General features: G+C 37.4%; 1 protein-coding gene across 3 annotated transcripts in view; it reads left to right on the top strand.

The window, feature by feature from the left end:
* Positions 1-25,882, top strand: part of MYO16 (myosin XVI) — a 406,643-nt gene that overhangs the window by 262,624 nt on the left and 118,137 nt on the right. For all 3 annotated transcript variants that reach the window (XM_075740353.1, XM_075740347.1, XM_075740336.1), the window contains 5 exons: positions 8,178-8,289; positions 11,758-11,875; positions 12,650-12,721; positions 13,335-13,476; positions 23,531-23,603. In XM_075740353.1, the coding sequence (XP_075596468.1) occupies positions 8,178-8,289; positions 11,758-11,875; positions 12,650-12,721; positions 13,335-13,476; positions 23,531-23,603 (517 nt within the window). The remainder of the gene's footprint in view (positions 1-8,177; positions 8,290-11,757; positions 11,876-12,649; positions 12,722-13,334; positions 13,477-23,530; positions 23,604-25,882) is intronic.

Raw genomic sequence — 25,882 nt, 5'->3', positions numbered from 1 at the left:
TCAAGGTAATGTCCCTAACAACTTGAGTCCTACCTTTGCTTGGTCTCCCACTGTTCTGGGGCCAAAATTACTGTTTTTATATATGGTTCAAAAAAACCCCAACATATCTGAGAAATAAGTTTAATGTGTTTCATAGGATAATTCATTTTGGTAGGGACTTCAGGAGGTCCGTAGTGCACCACCTGCTCCAAGCAGGGCCAGCTGTGAGACCAGACCAGGTTGTTCAGAGCTTTGTCCAGTCAAGTCTTGAAAACCTCCAAGGATGTTTGTGTCTCTGGAGCCTTCCCTTCCGTGGGCTGAACAAGCCTTGCTCACTCACCCTCTCCTCCCACGTCATGTCTCCAGCCCCGACCGCTGAGGTGACTCTCCACTGATCTCACTCCACTTTAGCAATGTCTTTTGTGTAGCGTGTGTGTGCATGTGTGCACAAAGCTGGCTACAATGTGTAGATGTGGACTAACAGTGAGTGCTGGGCGGAGGGAAACAACCCCCGGTCTCCTGGCAGTGCTCCTGGCAATGAAGCCGTGGATGCTGCTGCCCATCTCTGCTGCCTGGGCTCATTGCCGGCTCTTGCCCCAGCTCACTGCCTGGGGTCCCCAGGGCCTTTTCCCCAGAGCTGCTCCCCAGCTTATCAGCCTGTATCACTGCAAGGGTTTATTCCTTCCCAAGTGCAGGACTTTGCACTTCTCTTTTTGCTGTATTTAATGAAATTTCTGTTGGCCCATTCCTTCAGCGTGGAAAGGGCAGCCCTACCCTCCAGCGTATTAGCTGGTCCCTCCAATTTGATATCCTCTGCAAACTTGATAGGAATGCAGTATCAAAATCCAGAAGTGCGTTGAAAATTATTTTCATATCTTAGTTCTAGTACGGAACTTTCACATTTTACATCTCCTTGAAATTGACTCATTTCTCTAAGATCTGTTCCATGCCGTACCACGCTGTTTGTCTGTGTCCCTCAGGTCAGCTGTGTAAAATAGTGGCATTTCCAGGTCTATGGTTTTGGGCCCAAAGGACTGTAGGACTTTTCCTCTTTGCAATATCTTTCTCAGTCTTCTGTAGGCTACGCATAATGAACTCTTTTGCTCTAAGTCATTTTTCTGATACATTTTTCTATTGCTTTCCTCTGGATTTTCTCTAACTGATCCTTGTTTCCCTGAAGTAGGATGCCCAAAATCACACAGAATACTTCAGCTGAAGCTTTACCATGCCAGGTATTTCATGCCTCTTATGTTGGCATATGTAAATAAAGGTGTTACATATAGTGATTTTTTTTTTGCAATATCAAGGCATACTTGACTGTCATTTAGTTTATGATAAATGCTTTTCTGATGATCCACTGCCTAATCAGCTTTATCTACCTTGAATCTGTGCATTTAGTTATCCCTTTCTCTTATTTTATAATTGTTCTTAGTCGAATTATATCTTTATAGTACTCATTCATATTTGGCTTAATTCCTTGACGAAATGTGCTTTCATCTGGTCTCCGACACTTTCTCTGACCAACAAACTAGTGTAAATAACCTTATTCAGCCCTTTGGTTCTGTGTTTTTCTTTTTGTATTAAAGGTATATTTTTAGTCTGAGAACAGCCCAGAAGCTTTAGAATACTATAAGACCTCAAATGGGTAAATTGTTCTGAGTATAAGCAATTAGAAAATTGATCTTTTTGTCTATAACCAGAGCTTTTTTTACTGAAAAGGTTAACTGTGATCAGTGAAATCCTTATTGCCACAAGCAACATTTATTGCACTGAGTTATCAGCTACAATAAAGTTTCACAACCAAAAACTAATCTTTGTATTATGTTTCCCTTACATCAAGCTTGTTATAGCCCAGAAAGCTTTACAACAAAATGCAGATGTGTTAGCACTCATCCTCTGTCAGGAAAGGAGTCAAGTAGCAAGCAGCTAGATGCTAACTTAAAAAAAAAATATTTTTTTTTTTCATCATAGAGCTTTATCCTAAATTTTCATAGTGACTTAGAAGCATTTAATGATATAATGCCACCAAGAATTCTCTTAATTATTCATGACAGAATGTATTTACTTCAGGAAAGACCTCTGAAAAGAAGTATCTTTCTGGCAAAACCATGCTTCCTCTTCTGTAATTGGAATGCAACTTTAACTGTCCTGACAAAAGGGAATTTCTGATGAACTGGACCGGAAGCAACCTACTAATCTCTTTCAGACAGCTTCACTGTCAGATATGAGCTGAGCCACTGTAACAAACCAGATATTTCTGTATGACAAACAGCAATAATGTATATAGATGTGTGGCATAAAGTAGTTGTTCTTATAGAATACTCAAACATTTCAAGTGTCAGATTTTACAAATGTGAAGTGGTTAGGCGTTGGCATAGCGTTTTGTTAATGCCTTATCTACTCTGTTAGTGAAATATCAAAGTTTGTAACAATCCTTAGGAAGGCTTGCTACTACAGGGTCCCTGTGACAAGCCTCGAGATCTCTGTGGTCAGTGTTGTGTACCAAGGTCGTCTTCTCTCACTTAACAACTATAAACAATACAGCTTGAAGTATTTTATGATTGTAGCTCCCTAAAGGCTTGGCTAGTGCAAAATATCATTTATTTGTCAACCTTTATTGGCTAGAGATCAGAAAAGTTCCCTATGTGACATACATCAAAAGTTCAGCTCTCCCTTGAAACTCTGATAACCAGTCTGTAGACTTTAATGACTATAGGCGGGAAGTTTACAGATACAGTGAATTCAGATCAAAGTGTGAGCCAGATATCAAGATTGGGGAGTCAATGCAGGGCCAAAAGGTGATTGTTTTCTGCCTTTCCTTTGACTATGCTTCAAACTATCAAGAGAAACTTACTTTTGAAAGCCTGTGGTGTTCTTGAGCTTCCCGCCGAAAGAAGGTGAAACTTCCTGAGTGGACTGTGGTAGGCTTGGCTTTTCTGCCCCAGCATGAGCTAACTAGGAAGTCGCAACACTTGCCTAGGACATGAAACATGAAGGTTCAATATCCTCTCATGCTCTGGATGCTTTGAACTCACTTTGAAATGGACTGCCTGACGCACTGAATGGGGAAATCCAGATCTTTTCTGTGTGTCATATTGCCTTTGAGGCAGTAACCAGAAAAGGGGTACCCTCTTCCCAAATAAATCCCCTAATTTTAAAATTTAAACTTTTAAAATTTTATCTGTTCCCAAATTTTGTAAAAATGTAACAGTTCTAATAGGAAAGACAGAATAAAAAGACTCTTTCACCTTCTGTAATAATTTTGTGAGTCTTACTTTTTATTTCCTTTGTTTTTCTTCTAAGGAAATGAAATTACATGTTTTGTTTATGTTGAATAAGGCAGATATTACTTCATTTGATACTAAATGTTATTGGATTGCAGTTCAAAAAGAAAGTAAATGAACTTAAATTCAATCCAAATCAAATATTGTTTGCCTGAGTTTTTGGCAGAGCAGCAAGCTGGTAGTCAAAACTTTTCTTTTTAGTCTCAACTCCTTGTTATTTGCTCAATCATCTAAGTAGACAATATTAATTTAAAGAAAGTTTTTAACCAGTAGGGTTATGTAAGAAATTTAAAAATATGCTTATGTCAAGAAAACTCAGTATTGGTAAGCTGACATTTGTTCCTATGTATTTCTTCTTCATATTTGAGATGTATGTACGAAATTATGAACTTTACTGCAGATATAAGTTGAATAATACAAATTATGATGATATGTAACAATTATAATCCGAATGTAAGGTAAACAGGTAAGGTAATTGTTCACTTATATGGGCAGTTAATGCATAAAGAATTTAATGCCATAGTAAGTATTTTTTAATATTCTTGGGCACACCAGTCACAACCCTACCTGAAAATTTAATCTATTATATCATTCAAATGATGGTTGAAAAAATGTATAATATGCGAAGCAATACACTGAAAAAATACCCCCATTGAATTTTCTTCAAAATAGTCTTTTTTTTCTTCTTTGAGAGACTAGAATAGATGAGAATGCTACAATGCTACAAATTAGAACTTGTAGAAGAAAAAGTAGAAAGAAAAAACTATGTAGATAGTATCTTTTACTTTTCTCAAGAAATTGTCTGTCTAGTAACACATTGTGTTTTACTCAAAGTGACTATACTCTACTACAATTATTGATTAGTTTATCTTCTTAAAAGAATCCCATTTTGTGGATGAGTAAATTTCTTCTTTTTTGAAATAAACAGTCGCTGATCACATGTCCTTAAAACTTTTTTGAATGCTGATAAACTGTCGAGAGTACTAGTCCGATACAAATGTCAACATGGTAGTATTTAAACAAGTGGTTAGACAGTCAGTAGAAAGGAGTTAATTATTAGAACTGCATACACTGTTTGATTCGTCAGTTTTAACGGAGATACAAATATCATTTGTCTGAGCAGCTACCTTCAAGTAAAAGGCTCGACTTCAGCCAAAATCTGAGAATCTTTTTCTAAAGCTACAGTAAGCTAATGTGAATGTGCATTTGCAGAATGAATTTGCATGTAGAGATATGCAAGTAAGGCTAATAAAACCATGATAAGTAAGTCCACAGTTGGTGCACAGCCTGCAAGCATCGGATACCATGGAACATCTCCTCTGGCTTGTATAGCAGTAGTACCACTTTTACTAAAATTTTCAGCAACAAAGAATTCAAGAGTCACCAGGTCTGGTTTGCATTTGAACACAGACTACTGCGTTGGAAACTTACTTATAGGAATATTACACACACTCTAGTAACAGCATAGGTTTTCATAAATATGATGACTATAACACTGTAGTTTGCAATAACAAAAATGTAAGCAAAAATGATGACTAAAAGTTCCAAGATAGGTTCACAATGGAAATTTTAAGCAGTTTGATCCCTCTTCATCATTAGCAATGCATTTCTATCCAGGCCACTTGAATGTCAAAAGATAAAAATGCACTGTAAATATGAGGAAAGCTATACGTATTGAAAAAAGTTTGCATTTTATGGAATAATGATGTATCTGTAATGAAAGAATGTTTCATTATTATTAGGACTTTTGAGCTGTGACACATGTCTTTCCCCTTTCCTTATTTTTGTAGGAGAGGTGACAATTTAAAATTGGTTCTGGACTGGTTCTTAAGCATAAATAGGTGATAGTAATAATATTAATACAAAGGGTGTCTCAAGCCCTTTTCATTCTCAGGGCCTTTAGCCTGTAAAGAAGGACATGCCAGGGAACTTTTTTACAAGCAAAAAAATCCTTTATATTTCTATCTAAGTGTCACTATATTTCTGAGGTAGAACGAAGTTACTGATAATTAGAAAAATGTGATTCCTTGTACAGCTAGTATATATTATAACCTCACTCTGCTAAACTGTCTATTTTCTGCATTTTGGGGGAATCGTATAATATCCGTCAACAGTTCCAAGTAGTCTATACAATTAATCCATCCTTAGTATGCATATACTTTATATTATAAACATATAACAGTTGAATGAGCATATCTTCAAAGCAATTTTCATATTTCATTAGTCCTTAAATAGTTTGGAAAAGGAGTGGGCCTCATGACATGTTATAAAAGAATTTAATTGCTTTTAGACTGAGGAAACTGATTCTAAATTGAAGTGCACCTTCGCAAAACGTCCAACTGCAGCCCTTTCCAAGGGCACCAGCACATCTGCTGATTAAATCTTCAGGAGATTTATACTGGGAAAGTCAGATTCTTTTCCAGCAGGCATGTCCCGGCAGATGCTGCAGTTTACGGATGGGTTGTTGGAGCCACAGGCATCTGGTTTGGCGGGTACCCAGTTTGCCCCCTGCTGTATCAGCAAGAAGCGCTTGCGCTGAAGGCAAGAACTGCCGCGTGTTGGTTCATATCACGGCTCAGCTCTTTCCTCCCGGGGACCGAGCGGCCTGGGTCACTTTGCTACGCCCCTACCTGTCTTGGTAGTGTTCACGCACCCTTGTGCTGTGACGATACCCACTAGCACTTGAACTATGCTAAAAAGAGCTAATTAAATGGGGTTGCTAAATAAGAGAAGTTTACAATATTCTCTTGACAGTACAGGAAAGAGTACTCCCTGCTCAGTACACAGAGAGAGAGAGACAAAGAGCTGTTTAGGGAGAACACCCAGTGAGAAAGCTTTTTTTGCAGAAATGCCCATCAGCTCCCAACTCCTCCAGCCATTCAACAACAGCATATTTTGACAGCAGAGTAGATGCCGCTGTAAATCTCCTAATTATGGATCAAAAATGCCACCGACACATGATGCACAACACTGAACTGGTATAAGCTCACGCAGCAGTTCGGAACAGTGCAAAATTTTCTGCTGGATTAACCTTTATACCAATAGGTTCTATGCCAGATTCAGTACCAGATGTATTCAAGCCTCCCTTTGAAACATGCAGGCAATATAAAAAAAACAACAACAACAAAAAAACAGCAACCAGAAAAAACCCCCCATAAATCTGGCATGTACTTTGTATCATCTGCTCTAACTAATTTGACAGCTGTGCTGTCATTTGTATCTACCTGATTTGGACAAAATTAATGTTTTTAGGAACCTCAGGGAAACAGTGCAGAGCTCTGGTAGTGATGCTCGCAGACCCACGTTCTCAAAGGCTGTGTTAATTCACTGGCTTTAGCCACTGTGATTTGAGGCTTGTTTGTACTTGAGATATCTGCTGACTGAGTTCTCCCGTGGGTGCAAAAAGTGCTTATGCACCCAGGCACGCGGTTTTTTCCCCATCTTTCTTGCTCTGCCTTCCTGCTGGGGTAACTTACGCCACTATCATCACTCCAAGGGAAATTCACTCTGGTAAATCTGGTATCAATCCACTAAAAATGCGCTCTGCATTTCGTCGCGTATACCTCATAAACCTCGTTATCAGTTAGAAACCTCCAAATGCTGAATCATTTTTCCACGTTTCTAAAAGCTACACACATTCACATAAAACGTCTCCTTTACAAGAGCTACCACCCTTACTAGAGTGTTGTCAGACTTTCTGAGGTAATAGGAGTTTTATTTTGAAACCGTGTCTCCTCTATAGTGCAATTAGCATAGGATTATGAACAAGAATTGTCAGAAATTAAACCAGTATTGTTTCTCATCTTTATGTGACAGATCATGGACTGAAGATTATTAGAGAGCAGAATAATTGTGGGGAATTTTTGGGGTAGTAATTGCATTGAAGGCAAGAGAGGTGGAGTGTGTATAAATTGTCCACCTTTGTTGGTGTTCTGTGATGTTATTTTAATTTAGGTGTGGGGAATTCTTTTGCTGATGTAAGTGACGTTTGTGAAGATTTTAAATTGTGTGGTGAATGTGTATTTTAATAATCTGATAATTTAATGATACTGATAAAAGAAAACATGTTTTTACATTGTTGGCATGATCTAATTAAGAATCCGATAAGATTCCATAAGATATTCAGACACCTCATTCTTAGTGATTTCAGCTGTATGAAGATACATGAATACTTTTAAAAATCTGGCCATAGACATATATCAAGAGTGTCAAAATACATTGTTGTAAAGGTTAGATTGCTGTTATTTTCAATAGTCTGTTGTATTCTAGTTTCTGATTATTCTGTTTTGTGTTACTACTCTTTATCTTGGTTCTGTTTTTTCCTTTCCTGAGTTAGCAGCTGCACTAGGTGTCTCTCTTCTAATCATTATTTTTGGGAAGGTTTGTAAAATTTCTTTTTGTTTCACAGTGTGCAAAGCAGTACAGCTTAAGGGTACACTTACTACTCTATGCACTTAGTTACTACTTTGTTCTAAGAGATGGTGAGTAAACCTGTCACCCTTTCAGCTGGTAAGGGAGCGAATGGTCATCATGGGATCAGGCAGACAAAAGCTGATCTATTCTCTAGCCAGTAGGAGGGGAATTTAAAGCAGTCAGAGTTATCAGAGGATCTCCTCAAATCTTCTTTCTGAAGGGGAATCTCTGGGAGCGCAAGAACGGCAAAACTCTCAGTGGTACAAATTAAATCTGAAGTTTTAGCTTACATGTAGGACTAAAGCTGGCAGGGGGAAACCTTAAGCAAAAGCTTAAGGAAAGAAATACGGAGAATTCTGTCATTGGTACTGTTCTCTCCAAAGGCGGAGAAAAATCTGTAGTAAACTTCTGGTTAGAAGGGCAAAGGTGGTTTTTAACCTCAAAAGTTTGATTGTGCACCAGCCTTGTAAATACAACATATGCTGGTTTTCCTCTGTGCAGGTATCTAAGCCAGACTGTACTGGAAGAGACGATGTTAACTGCCAACCCTCAAAACAGGGAGAAATTAGCTGTACTAAAACAAGCTCTAGGTGCTGTGGGATTCAATAGCCTGGTAAGTTAAACAAATCTGTGTTATTTGTGGTTAAAATCATCATATTACTTAGTTAAAAGCAGGCCATAAGGAACTCACACCAATAACCTTTTTTTAGGGAAAAGAAGTGCCTTTCTGTCTGTCTTTTTTTCCGTTGCTTAAGACCTTGAAACAATATACAGTACTAGTTCACTCCAGGGAAATTACTGTAATCACTTTTAATTAGACACAGCACCAACAATGTAAATCTTTTCCATTCTTAAAGATTCACAAAACAGCTTCAAGGTATAATACTCTGAACAATTAAATTACACAGATAAAAAGAAACAATCAAATCCCATATGACAGAAACCTCATAAAACCCACAGGAATTTTTTCCTCATCCTGATTATCTCCCTGTCCCTTTTAATTTTGTGAAACACACGTTCCAAATGCCTTTGCTAGCAGCACCTGAAAAAAAGTAAATGCATATTTAGTCCAAAAAAATTAGAACTGAGTAACTTGAAAGAGCCCCCAAAAAGCAACAAGAAGACAAGTCTGGGGTTTGTCTTTAATCCTATAAAGCTAACAAAGAAGATAGTTTGGCAAATTAATCAGGAAGAGGTTCTGGAGGACAGAGGTTTAAGGGGAATCAAGGGAAATGGAGGGCTGAGTAGAACAACTCATGTAAGCTGTGTAATTCCCTTCAGGATACTAGAATATTTAACAAACTCCATATTTCTTACATGTCTATATACTTCCAAGCACACTGTAGCTGGGACACTTCTGCAAAACAAATGCATAAGCAACAGTAGTTCTAGAAGGAGGTAAAAACTTCTTTACCCCTACATGATATTTAGCTTCATAAGAAAAAAGCAGAAGAAAAGTTAATGTGACAGTATGCTGGATTGTCATAAAAGATGACAGATGGGCAACAGTTGTAATAAAAAGGGATCAAGGGATATCAGCAAAAAAAAAGTCAGTCTGCTGAAGCTCTTACTTAGGTATGAGGCAGACTTCTATAGTGATGGTACCTCATGTAGTTGTTTGGCATTCCCTAGTTAAGGTAGTAATAAATGTTCTTTGATAACCTATGCCATCTTTTAATATAGAAAGTGGGTTTTTTTTTCACAAATATTCACGTGGCCACGTACAAATCTGAACACATATGTCTGTATTTGACAGAATTATTCCTTACTCTTAACGGCTCAAGCTCTGCATCTGTAGTCTGCAGTAGCAAAAGTTCTGCATTTAGCCCAGGGTTCACAGATGGGTGGATCTTTCTACTCTATTACCCCTTTTGTTCTGTTGAGAATGGGGTTTAGCCCATAAATAAATAATTGAATGTATAATGAATCATGTTTTAGAAGTCTGCAGAAACTGTCTGAGAACACTGTACATGGAAAAATACAGTATTCTTTTGGACCCAGCACTTCAACTTCACTTTGCTCAGCGTTCTTGAAAGGAAGTAAGTTGTCTCTCAGAAAAGCCTAAACCATCTTAAAGGATCCTCTATATCCAGGCAGCATTAGAATAATCATTTAGGAGGCTAGAAATGTGTGAAGCTCTAGAGTACTGCAGGCTGATCTCCTGTGCTGGAGGTTAGAGTACGGTATGTAGATAAAACACATCTCCTGAAATTTCTATCCTTTACTTCTGAGGTACATGGAAAGGTCTGTATGTATTATTCCTTGACCATCTAGACACATTTAATGAGAGTAGGTTATCTTTTTGAAGAACTACATAAAAATTCCTTAGAAGTCTTTCATGATATCTTGCAAAATATGTTAATGTTTACTAAAAAATTGTTTTAAAGTTGAGGGAACATGCGTCTTAGAGCACAACAAGGAAGTGTTTGAGAAACTGGAACATGAACTAAACCCGAGGCCTTATCAAAATTGCTGGAATAAACAGCTATCCCAGCCTTCTGCATTTCAGTGCCGTAGAGTCATCCCCAAACCCGTTCTGAACAAGTGAACAAACCAGCAAGAAGCATGCTGTGCTACTGTGCCACTCCATCTTGCCTACAAGGCCTTCCCAAGACGCAGGGTGTAGCACCCTAGTTTGAATGCCATATTAGCATGACAGTTATTCTATTATAACAGATCTCTTATTCAGACTTCGCCTGTATATATTGCTTTTTTAAATCTTCAGCTTTGGTGTTATGTAATAGAAAAATATACTGTTGCCCTATTTACATATCTCATACAGTAAGAGGTTGAAGTTCTTGTCTTAAAATGTAGTTTAGAGAATCAAACATGCTTAAACAACATTGGAAGTGCTGTAGTCTGTATCCCAGAAAGAATGTAAGGGGTTCTTTTTAATGTCCTCTGATGATGAGTATATATATTAGAGAAAGGAACAGGAAGAAGAAGAAAAGTTGTTGCGTGGTTTTTTTTTTACCTGTTGCTTTTGAAAACTGATGAAAAGTCATCTAAGCTTGGTTTCAGTGTGTTCTGAATTCTTTGTGGTCACCTGAAAATAAAGGGGATGTATTAGCCAAGTATTTAATTTGTAGTGTATTTTTTAATCTTATTCTGCAAATTCCAGTAAGTGAGACTTCTCACTGTCACTTCTACTGTTTCAGTAGAATCAGGTTCCAAATGTTATTTTTAAAAAATATTTCAAGAATTAGCTATTAACTTTGCTGTGCATAATGCCATGTAATGCTATAGTGGGTATCAGATTTCCTGTTTTATAATTTTAAAGGAGCACCATTGTTACATAACTGCCCTGAAAAAAACTTCCAAAAACACACATTGTTTTCCATGTCTTAGCATTTCTGGTTCATATTTCATAGATCTTTTTTTTTGCTTGAATTTAAAAACATTTTAAAACAAAACAAAACAAACAAACAAAAAAACCCCAAGAAAATTAGTTCTTTGTCTGCTCTGGTAAAAATGAGGCCAGGAAAAATCTAGCCCTAAAATAACTGCTTCACAGCCTTACAGGCTTCAGAATACCATGGGGGGAAGCATGCAATCGTGGGGGCAAAGTGTGTGGGTAAGGGCAGTCACTTTTGTTTCTCTTAGATGTTAACTACAGCTTTTACTACCAGGAACCTGTTATAATTTAGAGCTAGACACTTTGTTTGTGAATGCAATTGGCTGAGGAAAAATCAAACCTTGCTATTCCCAGATACAGAAATTGTCTTGATGGAAATTCTCTCTGGAGAAGATATGTTTATTTCTTGCAGAAATAATGCATCCATTAAAGATATTTCAGTGGGTTTTATCACATTCTGAAAAACTTCCTTAACTCAGTAGTTAATGTGATTTACATTAAAGCAAAAGAAAAAAAGGAAATCTTGTTGGTTTATGTCCTAGATAGATTCCAGTTTGATTTCTAAATCTGAATTTCCTGTTAATAATTCACACATGAATACTTTTTAACTTAGCAAATGCCAATGATGACAACTAATAGAATTTGTATTTTTATAAAGCATTGCCTTTTACTGATGTGCCTAACAGATCTCTTCTTTATCTTTAATTATGCATAAAATGTGTTCAGGAGGTGGAGAACCTGTTCGTAATTCTCTCAGCAATTCTGCATCTTGGAGACATTCGCTTTACGACTCTGACAGACGCTGAGACAGCATTGGTTTCAGACCTGCAGCTACTGGAACAAGGTCAGTAGGACGTGCGTCACCTTGGAGTGTCACCTGCGTGGTCCCACAGCAGGGCAGTTGCGCTGATCCGCCAACAGATGGAAACATAGTTCCAGGGACACCAAAAAAAAATGACTTCTGAAAATTCATAAATTACTGCAGGAAGACAGTATCCAATTGACTTGGATGTTTTATAAACGACAGATTTTTATGGGATGAAATAAAATACTAGTATTGCAAATTATCTAATTCAATGTCATATTTAATGCTACCATTTGCCAAAAGAAATTGTACAGTGCACTTTGTACAGTCTTCTTTTAAAATGCCTTTGTGCTGCTTGTCAACAGCTGAACCAATTTGCATTGAATTGAATTCCTTACATTCAAAACCTATGTCTTAAAAGGGTGTCTTGTTTTCATGCTTTGAAGTTTGCCCTCTTGGTCACTAACAAATCTCCTCAAAGTGGCTTATGGATACAGAATGTCAATAAGTAACATACCTCAACTCTAATACCAGAGAAAGTCTGCCAAGCCCCGGGGAAAGTCCTGAGTAATCTTTAAAGAGGAAAAAAGCTGTAATGTAATATATAGATACGCTCAAACTTCACAAAGTGCTGATTATAGTAATCCGATTTTGTGTGTTGATTAATTTTGATTACTCCTGTAACAGCACTCTTTAATGTGTGGGTTCTTTCACTATTAAAAAATAGCATCTACATGAGAAAATCTGTTATAAAAAATAAAATATGCAGTAGAGCACAAGTCAGACTTTCTTTAAATTCTCTTTTCATTTCAGTGGCAGGGATGCTGCAGGTTTCACCAGATGAGCTTGCTTCAGCCTTAACAACTGATGTTCAGTATTTTAAAGGTAATCGTTTCCAAGCTTACATTCTCATAGATCAGACCTGGTGGCATTTTGATCCTTCTGATTTGAGAATTTTAAAGGCAGATGATTTTTGTTTCTTATTTCTTGTATAGTCTTGGAAATTTTCTCTCAGAGGAGTATGTAGGATTATCTGCCATGCAATAAGTCAGTCTGGGCCACTGAATTAGAAATGTCTTTGTAATATGGAGCTAAGCACTTTCGCAGTCTGATGCTGACGGACTCCTAACTTCATTAATCTTACAAAAGTGTGTCAAGCTAACAGATTAGATATTAATACTAAGAACTATAGTCAACAGAATTGTACTGAAAATAAAAAAGAAAAAAAGTTTTGGAAAAGTTCATTTCAGTAGTTCACACTAGTTCTGTGTGGTACACATACTCTTTTCTATTGAAAGAAGGACAAAGGTACGGGTTTCTAAACTTGCAAGTGTTGAGTCTTCTCGTCTTTCACTGAAGGCTTCAGAAAAAAACCTAACACCACGTATATGTTTGGCAAAGGAGAAGTAAAAAGGGTGGAAGAACTGACTGTAACTAAAATGACTTAAGGCGAGCTTGACAGCATGCTTTCATCTCCATTTTCTGCTTTCTCTCTTAGGAGACATGATTGTACGGAGGCACACTATAGACATTGCAGAATTTTACCGGGATCTCTTGGCAAAATCTCTATATGGTCGTTTATTTAGCTTTTTAGTGAACACAATCAACTGCTACCTTCAAAATCAAGATGAGACTGGAAGGTAGGAGTGCCATTACAAACTATTAGGTGGGCCATTATCTGTTCAAATCCAGATCCATAAAAGAAACATAATTCCATCATTTAAAGCATTTTATGATAGCATGACAGTGATGCTTGGGTTTTTAAATCACTGGCCATTCCTTCAAATAATTTCTTTGGTAACATATTTGTTGATTTATTCACTTGTGTAGAGGGACATGGTACTTTATGCGGAAATCTAGATTGGTGGTTAGAATTAGCAGCCTTTTAAGAGCTGACAATACAGAATGAGCTAAGTCTTTCAACAAGGAAAAAGCTGTTTGGTGGTTTTTTAGTCAGAATATTCTTGTTCTTTCTCCCCAAAACTATGACAGGGAATTAAAAAAAAATATTTTTATTCAAAGGCCTTCAAATGAAGGTTTAAACGTCACTGAATTACATGTTCAAATAATTTTCTGGATGTCTCTAGGTTATCATCTGCTAAATTCAATGCTGTTTCTATCCAGTGTGGCTTCTGAGAAAAAATGAATGCTAATTAATGTGTCAGTGGAGCAGTCAAGAAACAAAACAAACACAAAAAAAGAAAACAAAAGAAAAAAAGTGAGGTCTCAGTAGAATCAAAGTAGCAAACTAAGACAATAGACCTAATTAGATGATTGTATGCATGTGGCGTAACCAAGGTTCAACTTCTCACATGCTCAGATGAGCTTTCTCACGAACAGTAAGTACAAGATGTCTTGGCATTATTGGTAAATAGAAATACACAAAAGACAGATGTGGAAATTTGAAAAAAGAATAAGTACTCTTTCCTTGATGTCATATCAGCATTGGCTTCATAGGACAAATATACATCAAGTGCCCTCTTTCAGACTTGTTAAGAGTTTGAAGACTTCACAATTGTTTTTTTTTAATTCCTATCCTATTTGTAGACCAATTAGTAATAAATCACATCACTCTTCTATAGGGTTAGCTAACAGAAAGAGTTACTATGCCTGAGTAACTCAGGGCTTTCTGCACATAAAAGCTTTCCATCATTATATATACCACCAGAGCGCCTAGCTTCCTGCTGGAGGCAAAAGGAAAGTTTGTCAGTAACACAGAATGGTTTTAGTTTGTTTCTGATTGTACAGCCCCTTACAATTGCAGGCACCTGGACAATCAAGCTAGAGCAACTTTCCAATCCATGTCCTAATGTGGAATATTGTGTTTATAACAAGGAAGGACAGTGGCATGTGGTCACTTTCATTCTTCCCCATTCATTCCTGGGACGTATGGAACATGGGCTTAGCTCAGTGCGTGTTTGTGACAAACAATCCAGCTCGGGTATTCCTAATTACAGTGAGCTCATTTGTAGTGGTTATTGAGGAAGAAATGTAGAATCAGTGTATTAAAAAATCTATTAAAATTATTTGAAATAATTTTTCAATGTGTAATTTTGCAATTTTGAAATAAGTTATCTCACAATCTTTCAGTATAGGGTGTTGTATATCTCTGTTGTTCAGTAGTGTAAACCTATAACTTCTAGGTATCATAGGATCTTCAAATAATGAAAGACAAAGCTGTTTGTATATTGTTTACCTTATAGTGTCCTTTCAGTGCAATCATATGTGCCTGAGGTGACTTCTACCTTGTAGAAATACTTCTCAGTGAAACTATTTCTACCTTGTGTGGTAACTTGCAGACTCTGTGATGTTGTAAGTCCTAGCTAAAATAGGACAGCTGTTTGATATTGTCAGGAATGAGGAATTCGCAATAGTTTTATAGTATACCTATGCTTGAAAAAGGGGAGTTCTTCATTTAGGCTGGCTAAAGGAGGCTAACCAGCTCAGAATATATTGGCAGTGCTGAAAAGACATATTAAATTTTAGCAGGCCAAATTCAGCCTCAGGTCCCTTTCCAAACTTGAAGATAAATAGATTATCTTCAGTGAAAATGAAGTTGACCATCCTTCGTTGATACTTCAACCTCACTTGAGTTAGCCAGCTTAAGATAAGAAAATACCTCTCCCATGCCCAGCTTCTTTTTTGGTGCAGCCTAATCATATTGTATAACCTGTAGTAATAAATCAAGGCATAGCACAGTTTAAGATGCAAGTGGGATTAATGCAAGTCATTGCATGAATCTGTAATTTGTGGTTCAGATTTACTTCATATACATCTAAGCAATTCTATCAATTAGCAGCATTTTCCCTCCAGTTTGGTGCAGTTTTAATAAATGCCTGCTTAAAGATCCACCAAAGACATTAACTAATGTGGCTAAATAAGGCTGATACGTTTCAGGCCACACTTCATTCCCCGGTGGGAAACTTACACCGTTACTAGTTATCAGATGGGATGAAGCCTTCATCAGAAACTTGGAATAAGGTTTCTAACTGAGTTCTCTTGTTTTGTTGTGAGGTGGCTTAACTGTACTTCCATCCCACTTCAGTGAGAATTTATGAAGCAATAAAATTAGATTTATTGGCTTAGTAACTCTAAGAGAAACATTTGATCTTGGCATTTTTGAGAAAACTAGTTACCTGGGTTTAACTTCTATGGTGAAGCTACTTGATTTTGGTCATTAATATTGATTTATATTTACCATGAAATAGCTTGTCGCTGGTTTCAGGCAAAGTAAAAGTGATGATTGCCATTAAATCTAAGGGAAGGGGAGGCGATTCTATGAAAAGCTGCAAAGACCAAGCTCTAGAGGTATTAAAGTGCAGAGGATACAAGTGTTGCCAGAATCCAGCAAATTAATTACTTTATAATACTATCTAATAAATATAAAGCAAAAGTTTTAATAACAGTGTTAAGTAAGATAATACACCTTCAGAAACGTTGTTCTCCTTCATAAAAGGTTACTTATGGTTTTGCCTCGTTAGAACCAAATTATAACCACGGATGCCAGTTTGGACTGGTTGCAAGGTACCTTTAAGGTTTATTACTTTATTCGTCTTGATATTGTTTCAAAGAAATTCACTGGGGAGAAACTGTTTTTCTGTAATTGGCCTCGAGAATGGAATTAAAGCAAAGCCATTAAAATTTCTCACAGGTGCTTATAATTATTTTTTAAATGATTAATATTTATATTCACTCATTTATATAATGATTTCCTATTTTGCTGATTTTATTATTGTAAAAATTATCTAGGTGAACTTTTTCCCAAGACTCTTAACTCTTCAAAGTTTACTGCTGTTTTACTTCCATTCAAATCAGCATGCTGAGTTTCAGCTTTGTAGATAAAAGAGACTAGAGCATTCATGGTTGCCGAAATGTGGCATTTCAAGATACTTGATTGCACATTGGCAAAGTTGAATCTAGTGAGCCAAATGTTAGTAATAAAATGGTTTAAGATGATGTTTTAAGAACTCCTGACTCATTCTGCAACAGGACCTTATATTTATGGGGATGTAAGAGTGTCTGTGAACTCTTGTGAAACATTGTTTTTCTTTTCTGATGAAACACAAGCTAATTAGATATATACGCTTGAGAAAATCTTGATCTTGTCTTCCCTGCCTGCTAGTAAGTAGAAGGCATGATGTTTTATTAGCTAGTTACCAAAGAGTTTCTCTTTCATGTGGCCTGAAGATGGGGCTAATGCCAATATGCCTGCTGTATTCCAGACAAGCAAAGCTAGTATTCAATTATAAGCTCTCTCTGTATCACCAGGTCAGCCATAGGAGACTTCTGTTTCAAATAGAGCATACAGAATATTTCTAAATAGGTATTTTCTGAAAGCTTGTGTATTCTGACTGTGTAATCTTATTCTCAGCGAAATTCAAATATTGCCAGAGAGTAGCAGTGGCAACACTTATTTGGGCAAAGTAAAGATCTCAGGAGTTTCATTTACAAACTTCTTAATGCATATTACCTGATTTATAGAATGGGATATTCTGAAATAAAAATCTTCCCGGCTTAAGAAAAAAATCAGAACAGAAATTAAAATGTTTATTTATCTATTATTGAACCCAAAAGAAGGGTGCTGGGAATGCAGGAAGGACAGAGAGTTCTTGTTCAGAACATGAACCCGCAGCATAATGAGAATTGTCTCTATATGTAGAGGTAGGGAAATCTTTAAAACAGACAAACAATACAAAGCTTCTAATACAATATGGTGCACAATATTGTATTTTGAGATCTGCTTCAGTCTGGATCATTTCCAGTGTTTCATTAAACAAGACAACACAATTTTTTAAACCATAGGATAAATTTTGCTTTAAAGACCTGGAGAAGAGTACGTGCTACAGATGAGAGGGCTATGGATCTTGAGTCTATTAGCAAAAATATTTCTCCCTTCCTGCCATACCTGTCAAGTCACTCAAAGAAATGTTTGTCAGATATGGAGAGAGTGTTTCTTTCCGCTGTGTCCAACCACAGCGGAACTCTATCTGTACTATTCACACCTGGGTAAGGTACAATTAAAAGAAAAATTACAATTGTTGAGCAAGATGACTGAGACATGTGACAATGACACCAAGTCTCAGCAAAAACCTCAGAATCTTAAAAAAATCTCTGAAAAATCTCTCTCAGAAATCTCAGAAACTAGTTTGTTTTTGTGATTGTTTGAGATGAAGAACATATCCAACTGCGAGTATTCAGCCTGTTCCCTTCAAGAACCATATTTATGACGACGAGTGTAATCTGTCCCCCTGGAAGAACTGAGGGAGTCTTACACAGGATTCTGAGGGTCCTCATTTGAAGGCTTGGTTGTATACTTCATCTAATCCTAGAAATATTTCCTCATTAATCAGAAGTATTTCTATTCTATCCAGATCAGACATAAGCCAGCTGGCTTCCTTCCTGGTTACTGGCAGAAGTTGGAGGAAGAGCAAGAAATGTTATATCTGGGGCAGATGAAAAGGCATGTTAGATCATCCTGCCTCAACAGATTCACCTCACTGCTTTATGTAGGCAGATTTCAAAAAATGACAATGGGAATGAACCCTATGGATATCAGAGCTGAAAACCATCTGGGTTGAAAACACAGTGATCAAGTAACATCCTGTAGGTTTGTCGGAAGCGTTGGGTCAGAAGTATTGTAAAGGGAATTCTGTTCACCTGGCCAGGAATGGCAAACGGGTCAATAGCATCTCTTGATGAATGGCAAGATGTCTGCCAAGACAGTAGATCATCAGGCAGGATGTCTGGTCTATGTGTATTGTTTTTAGGAGTTGCCAAGAATTTTTATGTAGTTTCCTGATAACGTACAAGATCAAGAGGTATTTCTCATCTATAAAGACATCTTTACAGAGATTTCATTCTGAGGAAAAAGGCAGAACTGGAGACATTGTAAAATATTGTCAGTCAAAATGCTGTTTTGTAAATCACAAAAATCAAATGAGCAAACGGTTAACATCCATGCCTGTTTTCAGCTATTCAGAGCTACATACTAGTCTAAGATATAAAACCATTCTTCGAATATTGACAAATTGCTGGTTTTCTAATTTCTTTACTAGAAAATATTGTCAAACTTGAAATCAAAGTCTCAGTCCTCACTAAAACCATAGCTGTTTTATTTATACATAGTAAATATTGAATATCTGAAACATAATGAGGAAAAGTGTCAGTGATGTTTAGCAACCATAAAAGAATAAAGTAAAATAAGGGGATTTTTCAGAACAAAAAGTGCTCTTTTCTAATATTTGTTCTTTCAGACACTGGTGACATGCCCTTTCATTTGTAAACATAGGATCATTCATGCTTTATTTTGCCTAGGGAATCTCTGTTATGATTAATTTAAGGAAAGTAATTTTGCTGGAATTAATATGATTGACAGCTAGCCAAGAAAAACATATATGGACCCTCCCTCTGAGAATAAAAGTGGTATAAAAAAGAGGAAAACAAGAAGAAAGAAAAAAAAGCATAGCAATTTGTAGCCACATATAAAACAACACTTTTAATTTTGATGTTGTGCTGCCTGTTGTTATTTAATTTTCAAAGTCTGGGCAATAATTTAATACAGAAAATTACTATCACAGTTGGTGAGATTTTGCAAATAAATGCCACAATGTAGTAATAAAATATCGCTATTGTAGAGGATATAGAGCCCTGTTCTGTTATACTTGCCCTGCAGGCAAGATATTAATTATGTAAAACCTCCAGCTCTTTTCATGTACTGTCTGCATCTTCTAATAATACAAGTCCAAGATTATCAGGTGGAGTTCATGAAAAAAAATTGAGATGACATGTTTTCCTGTCAACAAATGTTCTCCAGCAAATCAAGATTTTTTTTGAAATATCACAGTTTTGATAATAGAATCATAAAATCATAGAATCATTTAGGTTGGAAAAGACTTTTAAGATCATCGAGTCCAACTGTTAACCCAACACTGCCAAGTCCACCACTAAACCATGTCCCTAAGCACCACATCTACACGTCTTTTAAATACCTCCAGGGATGGTGACTCAACCACTTCCCTGGGCAGCCTGTTCCCATGATTGACAACTCTTTTGGTGAAGACATTCTTCCGAATATCCAATCTAAACCTCCCCTCGCCCAACTTGAGGCTCCTTGTGCTATCGCTTGTTACTTAGGAGGAAACACCAACCCCCACCTGGCTACAACCTCCTTTCAGGCAGTTGTAGAGAGCAATAAAGTCTCCCCTCAGCCTCCTTTTCTCCAGACTAAACAACCCCAGTTCCCTCAGCCACTCCTCACAAGACTTGTGCTCCAGACCCTTCCCCAGCTTCATTGCCCTTCTCTGGACATGGTCCAGCACCTCAGTGTCTTTTGTGTAGCGAGGGGCCCAAAACTGAACACAGTCCTCGAGGTGCGGCCTCACCAGTGCCAAGTACAGGGGGACAATCACCTCCCTACTCCTGCTGGCCACACTATTCCTGATACAAGCCAGGATGCGGTTGGCCTTCTTGGCCACACTGCTGGCTCATATTCAGCCGGTTGTCAACCAGCACCCCCAGGTCCTTTTCCTCCAGGCAGCTTTCCAGCCACTCTTCCCCAAGCCTGTAGCGATGCATGGGGTGACCCAAGTACAGGACCCAGCACGGAGCCTTATTGAACCTCATATAGTTGGCCTCAGCCCATTGATCCAGCCTGTCCAGATCCCTCTGTAGATCCTTCCTGTCTTCAAGCAAATCAACACTTCCGCCCAACTTGGTGTCATCTGCAAACTTACTGGGGGTGCACTCGATCCCCTTATCCAGATCATTGATAAAGATACTAAAGAGAACTGGCCCCAGTACTGAGCCCTGGGGGACACCATTTGTGACCAGCTGCCAACTGAATTTAACTCCATTCACCACAACTCTTTGGGCCCAGCCATCCAGCCAGTTTTTTACCGAGCAAAGTGTACACCCATCCAAGCCATGAGCAGCCAGCATCTCCAGGAGAATGCTGTGGGAAGTTGTATCAAAGGCTTTACTAAAGTCTAGGTAGACAACATGACAGCCTTTCCCTCATCCACTAAGTGGAGCATGTTGTCATAGAAGGAGATCAGGTTAGTCAAGCAGGACTTACCTTTTATAAACCCATGCTGACTGGTCCTGATCACCTGGTTGTTCTCCCTGTTCCACGTGATGGCACTCAAGATAACTTTCCCCAGCACTGAGGTCAGACTGACAGGCCTGTAGTTCCCCGGATCCTTCTTCTGGCCTTTCTTGTAGATGGGCATCACATTTGCTAACCTCCAGTCAAATGGGACCTCCCTGGTTAGCCAGGACTGCTGATAAATGATGGAATGTTATTTGAGGTAGGCTATAGGTTGTCTGCTAAGGCTTTTACCTGGAGTTTTAGAAACTAGGGCCAGTTTCCTGTCTTCCCTGATTTGTAATAATTCATTAAGTCAGTTTGTTTAGGTCTTTTCCTTATGCAAATGTTTATATATTCCTTGAGAAAAAATAGGAGACACTAATTTGGCAAAATAACAGTCATGGCACTCAACTGGGATATAAGCAATCCAGCCTCAAATCTATTCATTGAATCAGACAGAGAAGGGGTAAGCTGTTCCACTCGTGTTAAGTAGGTCTTAATATTTGTGAAATATAATGCAATATTTCAGCTGTTGTGCAATATTCCATAGCAGCTCATGTTTTGCCTTCCTATAAGGGAGGCTATAGAAAAATGGCAAAATAATAAAATCAGAAGGAAAACTTATTAAGTATTCTGAAATTCCAAACTACTCTTTTTCCAAAACTTATTCAAATAACATAATAATTCTGGCATTTCAATATTAGTCTGAGGTAGTCTATTTTCAAAATGTCTAACTCTTCTTTATAGAAGTGGGCTGGTTTTGTTGAAAACACATTGTGACAAAGAATGTACACCCATTGCTAATCAGGAACACTTATGAGGCTTACACAGTTTAAATTGCACTCACTGCAAGTTTAAACACAGTTTAAATTGCACTCACTGGTAGAGATGGAGGTGTTGATATATCTTTATGCTTCTTGTTGTAGAAATTCCCTTGGAGGCTAATCGACCTCACGATAACCTCGCCTGCCCAACAAAGTCATTCTAGACTAGATTTATTATGCAACTCTTTATGTCTGACATTTACGCAGATAGCCAGTCTTGTGACGATCAGTAGTGCATTGAACAGTATGCCTTAGAAACGAAGGCACACTTCTTGGGTATGATTTCTGAAGAAGGCTCTGCTTTTCCCTGAGGATTGTTCTTCCTAGCTTGTTTTGTATTACTGAAATCTTTTATGATTTTCCTTCTTTTGGTTTTTTTTGATGGGAACTTATTTTCAGGGCTGGATCCTCACCTTATTAAATGGTAGTGCATACAATGACTGTAATAGAACTATACTAAAGTACTTCAACAGTGGATCACCTTTTTCTCCTGTACGTCTATATCCTGATATACACATAGATTTAGACATAGAGGAAACATGACACATGGAGGAAAAATTGGAATGAAAAGTAGATTTCAGAAACAGCAGGCTGCAATATTATTTGAATACATATAACCCCATACATGTACAAATTATGTTGGCAAAGAGAAAGGAAAACTCATCTGCTTTAGAAAGTGTCCATCTCTTTTCTCAGGAAGCTCAATGATTTTTCCTTTGCTGATTTTCCTGTTCCAGAGAGCCACTGGCTATAGTGCAAAGTCTTTCATCCTGCTGACAGATTATTTCACTCTGGAGGAAGTCCCACTGCATTCACATAGGCAAACTGCAACAATTTTTTTACTGTAACCCTCTTTTTATGTTCTCTGTCTAATGATACAGTGAAGAAAGTAAAGAAAAAGCCCAGCCTCAATGGGCCCAGTCCTTTCATATAGGGTTCTCAAATCCTTCCAAAGCAGGCAACAGGATATCCCAAAACATTAATTTTGCTCCCTGTAGTGAACTTGGTTTCTTCTCCAGATCAGGTTTGCAATTACTTAGTCCCAAGTAAGTACAGAATAATAACACTTCTGTCCCTTTCCCATTTCTCCTGTCCAAATCCTAAGTGACTGCCCTGCTCAGCCCCCACTGGGCCAAAATAAAAGCCCTTCCCTGAATGCAAGCAGTGACACATGACAAATTTGATGCACTGCCAACAAGTATTCTTTCATATATGCAGAGAAGAAACATCTGTGTTCTTCCCGCCCAAATCCTGACTGTTCGTTCCCCTGAGAGACGTAACTTCTCGTGCAGCCTCAGCTCGCAGCCTCTACTTGACGCTGACACAGAGAGGACTTTGGCTTAACAGGTTTCCCTTGAAGTACCTTTACTAGGAGCAGTTCTGGCTGTCAAAGAAATATAAACTGGAAGGGATAACTGAGTGCAACCAAGCAATTTTGAAACTTCACTTAAATGGCTATCCCTCATCTGAGCACATAGATTCCTATACCTTTAGAACCTGGACTTTGAAGAAGCTAAGATTTTTTTTCCTTCTCTTACAAGTTTAGTTTTTAAACTGGCTACTGAAACATTCTTGAATGTTGCTTTTTTATGTTGGAAATACTAGGTCGGTGGGTAGAATTTTGATTCTGTTTTATACATGGTCTGCTTGTGAATTTGAATTTGAATTTGTGTTTTTGAATTATAGCCTGCTTTCATTCTAGAGCAGAAATACTTTTGTCAGAAACAACAGATATATTATTCACTTGTTTGAATTCTTATTATCTGTAATATCTTTTTTCCCCAGTGACCAGGTATTTGAAATTGGAGTACTGGATATTTTTGGATTTGAGGAATTTCAAAAGAATACTTTTGAGCAGGTAAGTGGCTATGTTTTGCTGAATTTACTGTAACTGATAATGTTAATTCTTCTATCTAAGGTTTTGGGTTTAGGCAAAACAAGTGGTTTGATCAGAAAATAAAAATACATGGAGACAAAAATTTGCTCTAAAAATACTTTCTTCCCATTCTGCCTATATGGGTGTGAATTAAAACACAGGTTTATACAGGTATTCATAACTTCAAAAGAATCGAGTAAACATCTACCATAATGATTTGAAAGAGGGGTAGTGTCAGCACTGAAAGACCATCTGAGGAAAATACTTAGTCTTGTCTGTTTTCATGCTTGTGGAAGTGATACTTCAACTAGGTCAGTGGGTACGAGGACAATATACACTGGATTGGAAGAAAGATCAAAAGGTCTTCAGATGCCTTGGAGAAAAAATAGCATGAAAATGCTACATTATGCTAAGTGCCATTACTGGCAGATTCACCTCTGTGTGACTTTACAACGTGACTTTTTAAAAAATTGAATTACATCTATGAAAAATAAATTAAACTTTAGCTCACTGAATGCTTAAAAATCCATTTAAATATCAAACTTTTTTTTTAAATTATGGAACTGTTTGCCTACCTTCAACATTTGTCTCTGCATACCAAAGCTCTTGTGAATTACGTATTTCAGAAAGCACTAGCAACTCTACACAACACACTGAAAGAGATGTCTAAGTTTTTGTTCAGTTGTTCATTCATTCTGTAATGCAGCAGAAGAAAATCAAAGAGTAGAATAGAAAATCAAAGCACAGAAAAGAATAGAGATGGCATCAGCAACAACAAAGGACCTGTTATTGTTTAAAATCAGTTTGCCCCTTCATCTCAGTCCATCCATTGTTTTATGGCTTAACTTTCTCTTTTCAGTGAAATAGAAGTCATAGAGCCACAATAGTTCCGTTTGTGTAGCATGTTTACATCGCTACCCAATTTCTACATGATTGAAAGCACAAACAGGGTGAGCTCACCTCTACCTTCAAAAGAGCATGGAAGAATTCAAGAAAACATATTCCAGTCCTCCTCTCACAAAACTCTTTTTGCTGTTACAGTTCTACCTTGCTTGAAAGTTCACTGGATTAAGGACAATTGATGTGTGCCAATATTCACAGTCATTTACTCAGTGTGAATGCCTACTTTGGGAGAAAATATCAAGTGAAAAATAAAAAACCACATTTAAATAGACTGAATATATGCAAAAGAAATTCCATATAACCTTCTGATTAATAAGGATAAAGTATTCTATGCATTTTAAATACATCTCGAAAGAGAGGGGTGCACTTGGGACTTGCTGGTTGTTTTCCTTTGACTCTGTTCTGCGTTGGTTTTCATCATGAAAGTTGTATAAGTTCTGCAACTAACATCATGAAATACCATGAATTCCAATTTCTGGAGTAAGTCATTTTCTGCTTAGTGGCTGTGGAGATTGCTTGAAGAGAAAATATGAGACTTAAAGAAAAATGAGTAAAAAGTAATTTGTTTTATGATTTCTGCACAGCAAACATGATAATTTCACAGTCAACTTTGCATTTTTATTTTATTTTTTCTAAATAAATATATTTCAAGAGACACTTACTGTCCTTCCACCTGGACTGAATGCATTTTGTTGAGTAATATTGAGTAATACTCTGAGTCATTACCTCAGAAACTACTGAACTGCATTCCTGAAAAGATAGAATAGAGGTGAGGGAATTACAGAGCTCATTTTTATATGAACTCTATAATGTGATTAACACATCTGATTCCTGAAGTGATAGGTTGCAGTATCAATGAAGAGAAGCAGTTTGTATCTCCACATGGCACAACGTAATCATGCAGACATACCCAAACCAGCCTGCGCTCCAAAGCTGGAGCTGTCTAGCAGTCTAGCCTGCTTCAGTATTCTGCCTGGGCTCATTAACCCTGATGATAAGCAGACTTGTTAGCCCAGATAGGGTCCTCATGCAAAACATTGCATCATGTCTGCAAACATGCCCAGTGTCAAGGCCTGTGATTGCAGAACGTTAACATTAAATATTACAGCCAAACAGTGGAGGAGCCATAAAAATTACTTTTTCATCACACTTAGATTAAAATATTTTAAAATTACATTACAAAAGTACTTTGGGGAAAATTAACCTTTTGTTTCAAATTAGTGTAAGACAAGATATTCTTTGTGATATCCATTTGCCTGGTTTCTTGAAAAAAAAAAAAAAAAAAATTACAACTGTTTTCAAGAAAGATTATAACCTCCTGATTGCCCAAATCTGGGGGCATTCCAAGCAGCTGTGTG

Source organism: Balearica regulorum, chromosome 1, assembly GCF_011004875.1.
Source record: "Balearica regulorum gibbericeps isolate bBalReg1 chromosome 1, bBalReg1.pri, whole genome shotgun sequence".
NCBI classification, from domain to species: Eukaryota; Metazoa; Chordata; class Aves; order Gruiformes; family Gruidae; genus Balearica; species Balearica regulorum.
This window is presented reverse-complemented; position numbering and strand designations above follow the sequence as displayed.